The sequence below is a fragment of the Zootoca vivipara genome, chromosome 3 (assembly GCF_965207765.1).
Source record: "Zootoca vivipara chromosome 3, rZooViv2.hap1.1, whole genome shotgun sequence".
Classification (NCBI taxonomy): domain Eukaryota; kingdom Metazoa; phylum Chordata; class Lepidosauria; order Squamata; family Lacertidae; genus Zootoca; species Zootoca vivipara.
The window spans coordinates 105,567,257-105,579,311 of record NC_142586.1 but is presented as its reverse complement, the minus strand read 5'-3'; the positions used below and the strand labels follow the sequence as shown (position 1 = coordinate 105,579,311).

At 46.1% G+C, this 12,055-nt stretch overlaps 1 protein-coding gene across 1 annotated transcript in view; it reads left to right on the top strand.

The window, feature by feature from the left end:
* FSHR (follicle stimulating hormone receptor) overlaps nucleotides 1–12,055 on the top strand; it is a 92,535-nt gene that overhangs the window by 44,113 nt on the left and 36,367 nt on the right. The window contains exon 3 of the mRNA XM_035110488.3: nucleotides 9,434–9,508. Coding sequence (XP_034966379.3) covers nucleotides 9,434–9,508 — 75 coding nt within the window. The remainder of the gene's footprint in view (nucleotides 1–9,433; nucleotides 9,509–12,055) is intronic.

Below are 12,055 nucleotides of genomic sequence, written 5' to 3'. Positions count from 1 at the left end.
AAATGTATTTTTCCTAGAGTATACAAATTAGATACTTCAATACACATGCGGCACACTGTGTTAGCACGAAGCTAGCGGGGAGAGAAATTCCCACAATGGATATATTCACTGCAGAAGTTTAGTGAATTAAAAATTTCATGCCTGTGAGAAGGGAATGGATGACTTCAAACAGGCTCTCGAGGACCCATCTGCAGGGCCTATCGACTGAAGAGAGAGCTTAATGGAAAAACGTCATTGTGCTGAATTTTGTAGGGGGAGAGAAAAAAACATATTTTCCACAGAGGGAAAAGTTTTTGCATTGGTAAAAGATTCGAGCCTATCATTCCACAGGGTGCGGATCTGCATAAATGTAACGAGATCTGCACATTGTTTTCAGATACGGTTAAAGCTTGTGAATAACTAAGCCGCTGCACATTGGTATGCGAGGTGCAGATCGGAGGCACTTTCAGACTGTCGCTATTTAGCAGGTGGAATTCAGTCACATACCAGATAATTCAGGCGGTGCAAATTAAAGTGGATTTGGCACTCTCGTGCAGTAAAGATGCTCCCCTCTCTCCCACCCCTAGAAAAAAGAACTGATCTTTTCGCAGTAGGGAAAATGATGGAGAAATGATGTTCCAAATTTAGGTGGGAGAAAGATTGCCAGGTCTCAGGGCTTGACCTGACATTCCAGGCATTTTGACCCTTTCTCAATGTCTCCAGGGAAGAGGGTGAAATGTGAATGGGGAACCGGTTGGTTGCCTTCCATATGTTGCTGGAGTCCAACTCCCAACATTCCTGGACCTTGGCCATGCTGCCTGAGACTGATGGGAGTTGGGGGTCTAAGAGCAGTTTCCCCAGACCAGGGCAAAGGGCCCAAAACCAAGGGGTTGGACTCATTTCTGCTCTTCTTGATCAGAGATTTTGCTGTAAGCTCTGCTTCCATCAGGAACCGGAGGTGTGAGACACAGCCAGGTTTTTCCTCTGGCTAGATGCCCAGACCTTGAACATAGGATCTCCTTGAAGGAGAGCACCCATCCAGCAAACCTCAGAAATCTGTCACTTTTGCAGAGCCTTCAGGCCCTGATATTTGAGCTGCAAGGTTTGCGGCTTCCATAACAGTTGACTGGGCTCCTTGGGTGCCATTTCCACCATCTATTTGGCTATCTTTCCTCACCCCGATATACAAGGACATTGCTTCTAATTCCTAGTTGCTCAATAGGCAGTCTCTTGGAGGCAGAAAGATGGTCTCATTGCAGGTGCACAGCTATGCCCTTAGTTAAAGGATGGGGAATCCATGGTTCTCCTGCTGTTGCTTGGGCTATCAGCACCCTTCAGCATCAGGCACCATGGCCAATGGTTAGGGATGATAGGGTTTGTACTCCAACATCTGGAGGGCCACTGGTTCCCCCTCTCTGTCTTTGTCTTGTAGGGCTAGCACTCCAACTTTTCTGGGAAACGCCAGTCAGGTTTGTGTCCTCCAATCACATTGTCATTGGCTGCGAGCAGGAGTGTTAGAGGATTCCATCGCAAATGGAAACAGGAGCAGAAATTGCTGCAATTCTCATGCACATCCAAAGTCAGGAGTGGAAAGCATACAAATGAATAGGAGTGGTTACAGGTAGGTAGCCGTGTTGGTCTGGATCGAAGTAAAATAAAAAAATTCCTTCAGTAGCACCTTAAAGACCAACTAAGTTTTTATTTTGGTATGAGCTTTCGTGTGCATGCACACTTCTTCAGATACCATAGGTATCTGAAGAAGTGTGCATGCACACGAAAGCTCATACCAAAATAAAAACTTAGTTGGTCTTTAAGGTGCTACTGAAGGAATAGGAGTGGTGTTCAGTATCATAGGTATTTTAGTCTGCACACGTTATGTAAATAGATATGTTGTTTTCTGCAATGTTTTTGGCATTTCCCGTCCATTGTGCTGAAATTAATTATGTCATGAATTGCATAATCAATTCAATTTGCCTTGGCCATAGCGGACAGCAAAACGAATGATGTAGGTTGCAGCGAAAGATGAGCCGAAGCAGTACTGATTGTAACAAATGTAGGGTAGAATGGGAATTGCTTTCATGCACACACCCCAGACCCAGCCAGACTACAATAGAGATTTGACTCAACCAGTCAGAAAACTTTGCTACATCATCTGGACATTGCAACACGGAGCCTAATCTGTCATCTAGCGAGTTTCACCGGAGTAGATTCCTGCAAAAATTGTGCTGACCCTGCCAAAGAAAACTTGGCCGTGGAAGAAAGGGGGCCTGTTGTCTTTTGTGGGAGCGCAGCTGGCACAGCTTTGCTGTCATGAAGCCAAATCTTGGCAATGCAAGGCCTTGTGTGTGACTTCTGAAATCCACAGTGGTCCAATAGCATTGCTTAGGTGTCTTGTTTGTTTCCTTTTTCCCATCCCTCTTCTGGCCTGCAAGTGGAACATCTGGCAGCTCGCTTTCTCTTGCCAAGGCCTATCAGTAGGAGAGACCTTGACTATTGTGATACCCTTACAGCTCCTTGAAGAAGTAATAGTTTTAAAAAATGGAGCTGATCATTTGTCATGCCTGCCAATAACTCACAGCTGCTATCAAAGAGCAAAGCTTTCGCTTGGCTTGTTTGAAAACTTTTTGAATGAATGGACCACATAGCTGCCAAGTTATCCCTTTTTTTAAGGGATTTTCCCTTATGCTGAATAGGCTTCCTCGCGAGAAAAGGGAAAACTTGGCAGCTATGATGGACCAGGAGCTGTGCTCTGTAAAAATGGAGCTTATACATTCTTGGATCGTGGTCTCCGCTTCCTTGAGGTAAAATCCCAAAGTGGCTTAGAGAAATATAAACGTACAATATTTACAATCCGAAGAATAGGGTGGGTCCTAAAATCAGTCTCTCTCAGCATCAAAGGCCAGGTAAAGAGGAGTGTTTTCAGCATGCAATGGAAGCTACATAATGATCATGAAGTCACATTGTTTTAATTATCTTAAGTATTGAACATGACGGGAAGTGTTGCTCTTCAGCAATACAGTGGCAGGAGATGAAGTTGGCGGTGATGTAGTTTGCAAGATATCAAAGGAGAGAGAGCACATTAATCCTCTGAGTTTATCAAAATGATACCTAAGTACATCCTTTGTGGAGTGTAAGGTATATAAAGGTCAGTGTTGTTCAGTGCAATTACGTTTCTGGCACACAGCAACAAGAAATATGGGCACATTTTGTCCATAACAAGCTTTCTGGTGATTGTTCAAATTTTGAACGCTGTATCTACAATCTAGTGTTGTGCCAAAGATCATGGGTTGTATCCAAACTTAGTCAGAATAGACCCATTGAAATTAATGCAGTTGCATCCGTTGCTTTCGAGGGGTCGTCTCTTGAGTATGGCTCAGTTGGATACAATCTTTCTACTTTTTACAGACCATTCTCCATCAATTGAGGAGGAAAGTAGGTAGGAGAGCAGCACCGATCGGCTTTAACCCCCTAGAACAAGGCACACCACTTCTAGTTTCGATGTTATTATGTATGATACAAAATAAAAAAATTCCTTCAGTAGCACCTTAAAGACCAACTATGTTTTTATTTTGGTATGAGCTTTAAGGATACTACTGAAGGATTTTTTTTTTATTTTGTTTCGACTCAGACCAACACGGCTACCTACCTGTAACTAGAATTATGTATGATGATTGCGTAGGAATGCAATGTGGTGGACAGTCAGACACCATGGGAGCAAGGGCTGAACCCAGTATTGTAGTGGCAAATTCAGATGTTCAGGGGCCCTTTGTGATAGCCACAGCCGCAACCCCTCTCAGCTCTGCCCCTTCTAATAATTATAAATAGGGATGCATTACAACCATCAATGCAGATCTCCACTTGATGCCTTTCAGAGAGATCTACGATTTTCTAGTCATGCACATGGACAAATAATTTGGAGTGCACCAATATCCTATTTCGGAGTGACTTAAGTTGTGTTTTCCTTGGAGTTCCATTGCAGATCACAGAACATGCACACTATTCCCTTGAAACTGAAACACCTTATGTCTTCAGTTTTCGACCCCAGACCACTACACCCCTGGCTGAACCAGTCCTCTGATTTTGTGTCTGAGCCACAAGGGCAGGGATTCCTCACTTCTCAGCTGTGTCTCTGCTTTGCAGTCCCCAATGACCTGCCCCCTCAAAAAAAAAAAAAAACCTCTATGGGAGCCAACCAGCACCAGCACTGGGGATGAGTGGGATGCTGCAGTCTTCCAAATGTTGGACTCTGGTGATGGGTGTTGTAGCACAACAACGTTCGGAGGGCTACAGGTTCCTTATCCTTCACCTGCAAAACGGACACCCCAAAATAGCTGCAGCTGACTTCTCTTTAAAGGGAGATCATCGATTCCAGCTACTGTAGCCTACCCTTGGATGCAGAGAAACAGCAGGATTAGAAGAATTTGCTTATAAGGGTTCAGGCAACTCAAAAAGCTGTTCAACAGTGGGATTTGCTGCCAAGGAGTGTGGTGGAGTCTCCTTCTTTGGAGGTCTTTAAGCAGAGGCTTGACAGGCATATGTCAAGAATGCTTTGATGGCGTTTCCTGCTTGGCAGGGGGTTGGACTGGATGGCCCTTGTGGTCTCTTCCAACTCTATGATTCTGTGATTCTATGATTCTATGAAAATGTAGATGACCAAATACACTCTGCTAGATCAGGCTTCCTCAAACTCAGCCCTCCAGATGTTTTGAGACTACAATTCCCATCATCCCTGACCACTGGTCCTCCTAGCTAGGGATCATGGGAGTTGTAAGCCAAAAAACATCTGGAGGGCCGAGTTATTAGGTTGCCCTCTCCTTTTCTCCTGGCTATTTCTGACCTGCCATGGCCTTTTAACAAAATCCATAGTATTGGTTCTGAAGCTGACCTTGTCTAATCGTATCGATTGTGACCAGCTGAAGGCTAATTGGGAGACCAGTTGCTATGGCAATGCTTGGGTCACGCACCGAAAAAGACAATGCAGGGTATCTGTGGAGGGTGGATGAAAAAATGTTGAGCTTTTGGAAACTAACAGATAACGCATTACGATCAAGTCTGGAGGAATGCAATGGTCAATGAGGCATAGTTTTATTTTCTCCCTTGCTGCCACCGCCACCCCAATTATGTTCCTTTCATTTTTCAAGTTCTTTAAATTATCTACATCTTCTGAACCAGCGAATGTAACAACAACAGCAACAACACCTTAGCCACAAGAGGGTTTTTGTTGGGAGGGGTGTGTTAAACATGGAGTTGCTGCACATTCCGATTCAGCTGGCAAGAGGCAGGACCGCCACAAATTCTAAGTTTGGTGTGGGAGGTTGCTATAAATTAGTTTGTTAAGTGGCAAATGAGACTCGCTACCCCCTCCATCTCCCTTTTACCACTCTGCGAGCCTGACAGCTGCCATTCCTCCCCACTGAAGTGCAAAGGGTTGCAAACAACTCATAGCTTCCGATCGCTCCTGCAGTTTGGATGTGTGGGGTGGCATCTTCCATTGAAGTGATTGGGCCTGATTTTCTAATGTGGATTTCAGCAGCAGCTTCCCTAATTTGGATCAGGACCATAGCAAAGGGTTAAAGAGAGCCAGTGTGCTGTAGTGGTTAAGAGTGGTAGACTCGTAATCTGGGGAACCGGGTTCGTGTCTCCGCTCCTCCACACGCAGCTGCTGGGTGACCTTGGGCTAGTCACACTTCTTTGAAGTCTCTCAGCCCCACTCACCTCACAGAGTGTTTGTTGTGGGGGAGGAAGGGAAAGGAGAATGTTAGCCGCTTTGAGACTCCTTCGGGTTGTGAGAAAGCGGGATATCAAATCCAAACTCTTTTTCTTTTGCTAGATGCTAAGGATAGGAACAGCCACATCTATCGGATGGAGGCATTGCTTACCTACTCAGTGCCGATGTGACAAAGAGTTGAGGGAGAGAAGGGAGAAGACTGGAGAAATCAAGGAAAGGAAAGTTGTGCAGAGCTAGGAAAGATAGAGAGAAGGGTATACTGACACCATGTGCCAAGAGAAGAAGCAGGGACCCTAAGAAAAAAGGGACGGAGTGGGGAGCAGGCCATGGAAATGCATTGTTTCTGAATGCCAGTTGTTGGGAATAACAGGAGGGGGGAGTGCTCTTGCACTGATGTCCTGCCTGTGGTCTTAACCACTGGCATCCGGTTGGCCACTGTGAGAACTTTGATGCTGGACTAGATGGGTCTCTTCTTATCATTTTAGAATGATAAGCCTTGGAGCGATGATGGGGCTCTACCACAAAACTGTGACAGTTGAAAGGGTGTTGCTTTTCTTGGCAAAGAATTTGCTCTAGTGGGGTGGAGGATTTTGATCTGAGAGCACGCAGAGTTCTACTCACGTTTAAACCAAACCCCACAGTTTTCTGCAGAAAGATTGTTTTCTGCTGCTCCAGAGAAGCGGACACGGAGCAATGGATTCAAGCTACAAGAAAGAAGATTCCACCTAAACATTAGGAAGAACTTCCTGACAGTAAGAGCTGTTCGGCAGTGGAATTTGCTACCAAGGAGTGTGGTGGAGTCTCCTTCTTTGGAGGTCTTTAAGCAGAGGCTTGACAGGCATATGTCAAGAATGCTTTGGTGGTGTTTCCTGCTTGGCAGGGGGTTGGACTGGATGGCCCTTGTGGTCTCTTCCAACTCTATGATTCTATGATTCTAGTTGCAAAGCCTTCTAGAAACCGCATCCCACCCTGCTCTCCCCGTGCTTCCCTCTTTTCCTTCCTCCCTCACTCCTACTAGATAAAGATGATAATTACTTGAAACCTAGCATAGCTTGAAATAATAAATGATCCCTTTAAGGGGGGTTTGTATTCAAGGAAGCAAGAGCTGCTTCCGCTTGCTTAGCTTGGGTGAATTGCAGGAGACAGATCATAAACATAAAAGACACATTTTTATTCTTATTTTATCGTAGCTAGACTGTGTGTGTGTGTGTGTGTTTAAGTTTTGTTTAATTTACCATTCAGGATTTATTTTTTAAAATGAAACAAAAAAACCTTGATATATACTGTGTTGCTGTAAAAGCACCTGCTGTTACCCGTTTCATCATAATGTGTAATGTAGTGGAATTAGCAATAGAACTTCCACTTAATGGTATTTCTTGACGTGAGTGGGGAATTTAAACACAGGGTTGTTAATGTTGGGTCGTGAGTTGTTTTGCATTTTCCATTCACTGTTGATGTGGTTTATAAGGTTAATTGAGATATGTGCCTCTGCCTCGCAGCACCTTGGGGTGGGGGTAGGACCCAACACGGTGGCTGAGGGTGGCTTGCTTCTCCTTCTGAAGCCCAGCTTCAGAGCTCTTTGACAAGGAGGGAAGAGCCGTAGCTCAGTGGCAGAGCATCTGTTTTGCCTGTTGAAGATCATAGGGCCATTTCCCATCCCCAAGTAGAGTTGGGAGAGAACCCTGCCTGAAACCAATCAGCATAGACTATACTGAGCTAGGTGGTCCATTGATCTGAGTCAGTATAAGGCAACTTCCTTTGACAGAATGCCCCATGGGAAGGATGGGTGCTGCCATGGGCCATTTTGGGAGTATTGTCAGTGCTCAGCGACGAGGAGGAGGAGGAGGAGGAGGAGGAGGAGGAGGAGGAGGAGGACATGCTAGAACTTCCTCTCCTTGAAGATTTTTTTTTTTTTTTGCAAACTTTGGAAAAGGTTTTCGCCCATCCCTTGAATGTGCTAGAAACTTCAACCCAGCACTACTTTTCAGTTAATATGTTGTTATAGGATTTGGGGGTATGGGGTTGGTTGATTTTGGATACTATCTTTGGGTCCCCTCTAGGGCTGCGGTTTTATAAGATGGGGTTCTTCAGTAGAAGTGATGAAGTGGTTAAACCAGTCTCTTTGTTAAATTAATGGCCCTAGCCAAGCTGTTAAGCGTTCTTCTTACATGACTAAAGAGTTGGCCATGTTGCGTGGCGAAACCCCGACCTTCCCCGAATGAATAAAAACACAAGACACAGTGAATTGAGGTTAATGGGCATAAAAAGGCCACAACTTTATTGATTACGGATTGTAGAGAGGTATTGGCATTAGGCATTGGATCTAACCGACTATACCCGACGCCAGCCCGTTGTGCTGGCAGTCTGAGAAGGGTTAACCACCATTGGGTGAGTCCTGCGATGCGGATCCACTAGGAACTCACCCTGGGGCCACCGGTAGAGGGCGTGCCTTCGGCCCTCACCTTCCACGGCTTCGGACATGGCCACGCTCCCGGACTCCTTAAGGAAGTACCCCTCAGCATTTTGGGGGAGGTGATGGCAGCAACCTCCCCCCCCACCAGAGACCTTTCTGAGATAATCCAATGCCTAACCGCCAAAACCAAAGTTGTGACGAGTTGCTATGAGGTAGGCGAAAACCACAAGGCCAGAGCCAATTTGCCAGGTGGAAAAAGTCCTAGCAGGCCCCTCAACGGCGACCAACCGAAGTCCATAGCAAAGTCAACAGAGAAGCCTGCCTAAAGGGAGGGTGGGCGGGAGAAGATCCGAAGCGGCTGGGGGCAGGAACAAAGAGACAGAGCCCCGGCCGCGCGCTCGCATTTAAGGACGCAAGCCATGCCCCCGACGCGTCCGGATTGGTCACGCCGGGGGTGACGCGTCCGGGACTCGGCCAATAGCTGGAGGGATGGCAGCCATCCCCCCGGCACGTGAAAGGGTCGTGACTGCCTGCAACCTCCCTCTCTGGCGATGCCGGAAGGGCTTTTGTCATAGAAACAACTAGCTAATGCTCTTTCTAAAAGAAAGCAGCAGGCCCTCTCCTGGCTGACTCTCTCTTCTGGCATGGTCCAAATGGGATAATCACAACAAAGAGATTCATTTTCCTGATGTGCTCATTTTTCAGGTATCTATCTATCATCTGTCTGTCTATCTATCTATCTATCTATCTATTGCATTTGTATCCTGTTCCTCAGCCAAAAAGACTCCCAGGGTAACTTACATGCAATAAATTAAAATAAGACAGTCCCTACCTGCAGGCTTAAAGTCTAATAAACATGACACAAAAGAGAGAAACGGATGGGGCGAGGAAGGGAGAAACAAACTTGGGCACCAGCTCATAAAGTCAAATAGCAATTATTAGAATATCCTCAGTTTTCAGTAGAGGGGGGGGGCAGGAAAAAAGTGTGATCTTCCACCTTCACTTGACTGCTGGATTCCATCCTGCAAACTCCTGGAGATGTTTGATACACGCTTTAAGGTGCTGGAGTATTTTTCCTCCCCTCCCCGCCCCCACACCCCTCCATCCTCTATTCCTGCAACAGGTTCTTACAAATATTCTTTTCTTTTAAGCCAGCTTTGTGTTTCAATGGGCTGTAGTCCAGGATTTATGGATCCCTCGATGCCGGCAATGTTTTTAAGTTATTCCCTTCATTTTTCACGTACATTTGTAATGTTGGCGCTTCTGATAAACAGCGAGGCCACCTTGGCTGATGTTTCTTTTTTTCTTGACAGAGAAATCTCTCAGAATGATGCCTTGGGAACTATAGAATCGAACGTGTTCTCCAACCTTCCAAAGCTCTATGAAATGTAAGTCAATAAATGGAATTGGAGGGCTGGGGCATTACAAGATAATGGTGGACCAACCATAAAATGCAACATGGTGGTTCCATGGGGACAAAATGGATCTAGGACTAGTTTTTCTCTGTGTGTCTTTCTTTCCTTCTGCATTGGCTCATCAAGACAAGTCTTCAGCCTCATCCTACTGGACGTCAATGGTGATTGTGCTCAATGTACTGGGAGCCAGTGTGGTGTAGTGGTTAAGAGCGGTAGACTCGTAATCTGGGGAACCGGGTTCGCGTCTCCGCTCCTCCACTTCCAGCTGCTGGGTGACCTTGGGCTGGTCACACTTCTCTGAAGTCTCTCAGCCTCACTCACCTCACAGAGTGTTTGTTGTGGGGGAGGAGGGGAAAAGGAGATTGTTAGCCGCTTTGAGACTCCTTAGGGTAGTGATAAAGCGGGATATCAAATCGAAACTCTTCTTCTTCTACTACTGTGTGAATTGGCTATTGCAGGGTTGCCAACCTTTTTAGGTTCATGAGCACATTTGATTTTTTTTTCCCTGTAGGTACCACCCCTTTTGGTCACTTCCCTCGCCCTTTCCCCTGGATCAGCCCCACTTCCAAGAGACAGAAAGAATGTGTTTGGTGACTGGAAGTGGCCGCTGAGACCATATAACACTGGTCCTGAAAGACCTACATTGGCTCCCAGTACGTTTCTGAGCACAATTCAAAGTGTTGGTGCTGACCTTTAAAGCCCTAAACGGCTGCGGTCCAGTATACCTGAAGGAGCGCCTTCACCCCCATCATTTAGCCTGGACACTGAGGTCCAGCGCCGAGAGCCTTCTGGCGGTTCCCTCCCTGCGAGAAGCGAAGTTACAGGGAACCTGGTAGAGGGCAGGGCCGGCTCTAGGTAGACCCCCGGTGGTGCGGTGTGCCAGGGCGCCGGGCCGGTAGGCAGGGCGCCGCGCAGTGAAGCCGCGTGGAAACCATGCTGCGCCCTGCGAGGGCGGGGGCGCCGGAGCGATCTCTGCCCCTCAGCACCAGGGCGCACGACCTGCTCGAGACTGCCCTGGTAGAGGGCCTTTTTAGTAGTCACACTTGCCCTGTAGAACACCTTCCCATCAGATGTCAAGGAAATAAACAACTATCTGACTTTCAGAAGACATCTGAAGGCAGCCCTGTTTAGGGAAGTTTTTAATATTTGATGTTTTGTTGTGTTTTTAATATTCTGTTGGGAGCCGCCCAGAGTGGCTGGGGAAATCCAGCCAGATGGGCGGGTATAAATAATAAATTATTATTATTAGTAGTAGTAGTAGTAGTAGTACATACATACATACATACATACATACATACATACATGCATGCATACATGTTGCTTTCCCAAGGAATCTAGGTAAAACTAAGATCCTGTAAATTTAATCTGAGCATTTAAAAGCACATAGAGGTGAAAGAGGAAGTGGGGCAGAGTGTCACTCTTTCAACTTCCTTCTTTGGCTTTGTTTGCATTTCAAAGGAGAAAGAGGTAACCACCATAGCTGCCAAGTTTTCGCTTTTCTTGCGAGGAAGCCTATTCAGCATAAGGGAAAATCCCTGTAAAAAAGGGATAACTTGGCAGCTATGGTAACCACCCTCTCTAACTCGTGACAAAGGGGCTGTGGGAGGGGATGCGTCTACCATCCCATAATAGAGACTGAGGACAGAAGGTAGAGGAGTGAACAGGCGGTGGCCCTCCAAGTGTCCCTATTTTCCAGGGACGGTCCCGGATGTACAGAAGTTGTCCTGGTTTCTGATTTGATCCCGGAATGTCCTACTTTTCCTTAGGACGTCCCTATTCTCATTGGAGAAATGTTGGGGGGTATTGCTTCGCTACTTTGGCAATTGTGGGTCTTGCATGTGGTCTTGCATGCCCCCTGCTTACAGGTGCCTGACCACACACAGGGCTTGATTACTTTTTCATTTTATTTACTTCAAACGTTCCTTGGCAGCCTTTTAGGGCAAAGCCCCCTCAAAGCAGCTTCCATTTAAAAAAGAGAGGATAAAACATAATTCCCATAAAATGCAATTAAAGTTAAAGCAGCAGTTAAGACATTTCGGAAGCCAGCACCGCACTCATACAAAATGTATTTAAATTGCTTTTTTTTAAAAGCACTTTGAAAACGGACAGTTTAAAACCAGCAGCGATATAAAACATTTAAAAGTTCTGCATCTTAATTAAAAGGAGCTCAGAACAAACGGGTTTGTTGCCATACGTCCAGATTTTCCCGGACATTTTTTCCGATTTCCGCCCAGACATTGCTCCCCACTGGTATGTCCAGGAAATTCTGGGCATATGGCAACCCTAAGCAAAAGGCTTTATCATACACCATTCAAGGTCGCAGTCCAGTTGGATAAAAGCACTCAAGGAGAGCGTAGAGCCTGTCTGGTGAGGGGTGTGGCCTTTGGAGGGGAAAGCCTCATGTGTCAAGTTTGCAGGGGGCCACCATCGAAAAGGCCCTTTCTCTTTTTATTGTCTGCAGTTGTTATTGATTGATTGATTGATTTTCTATACAGCCCTATACCCAAAGGTCTCAGGGTG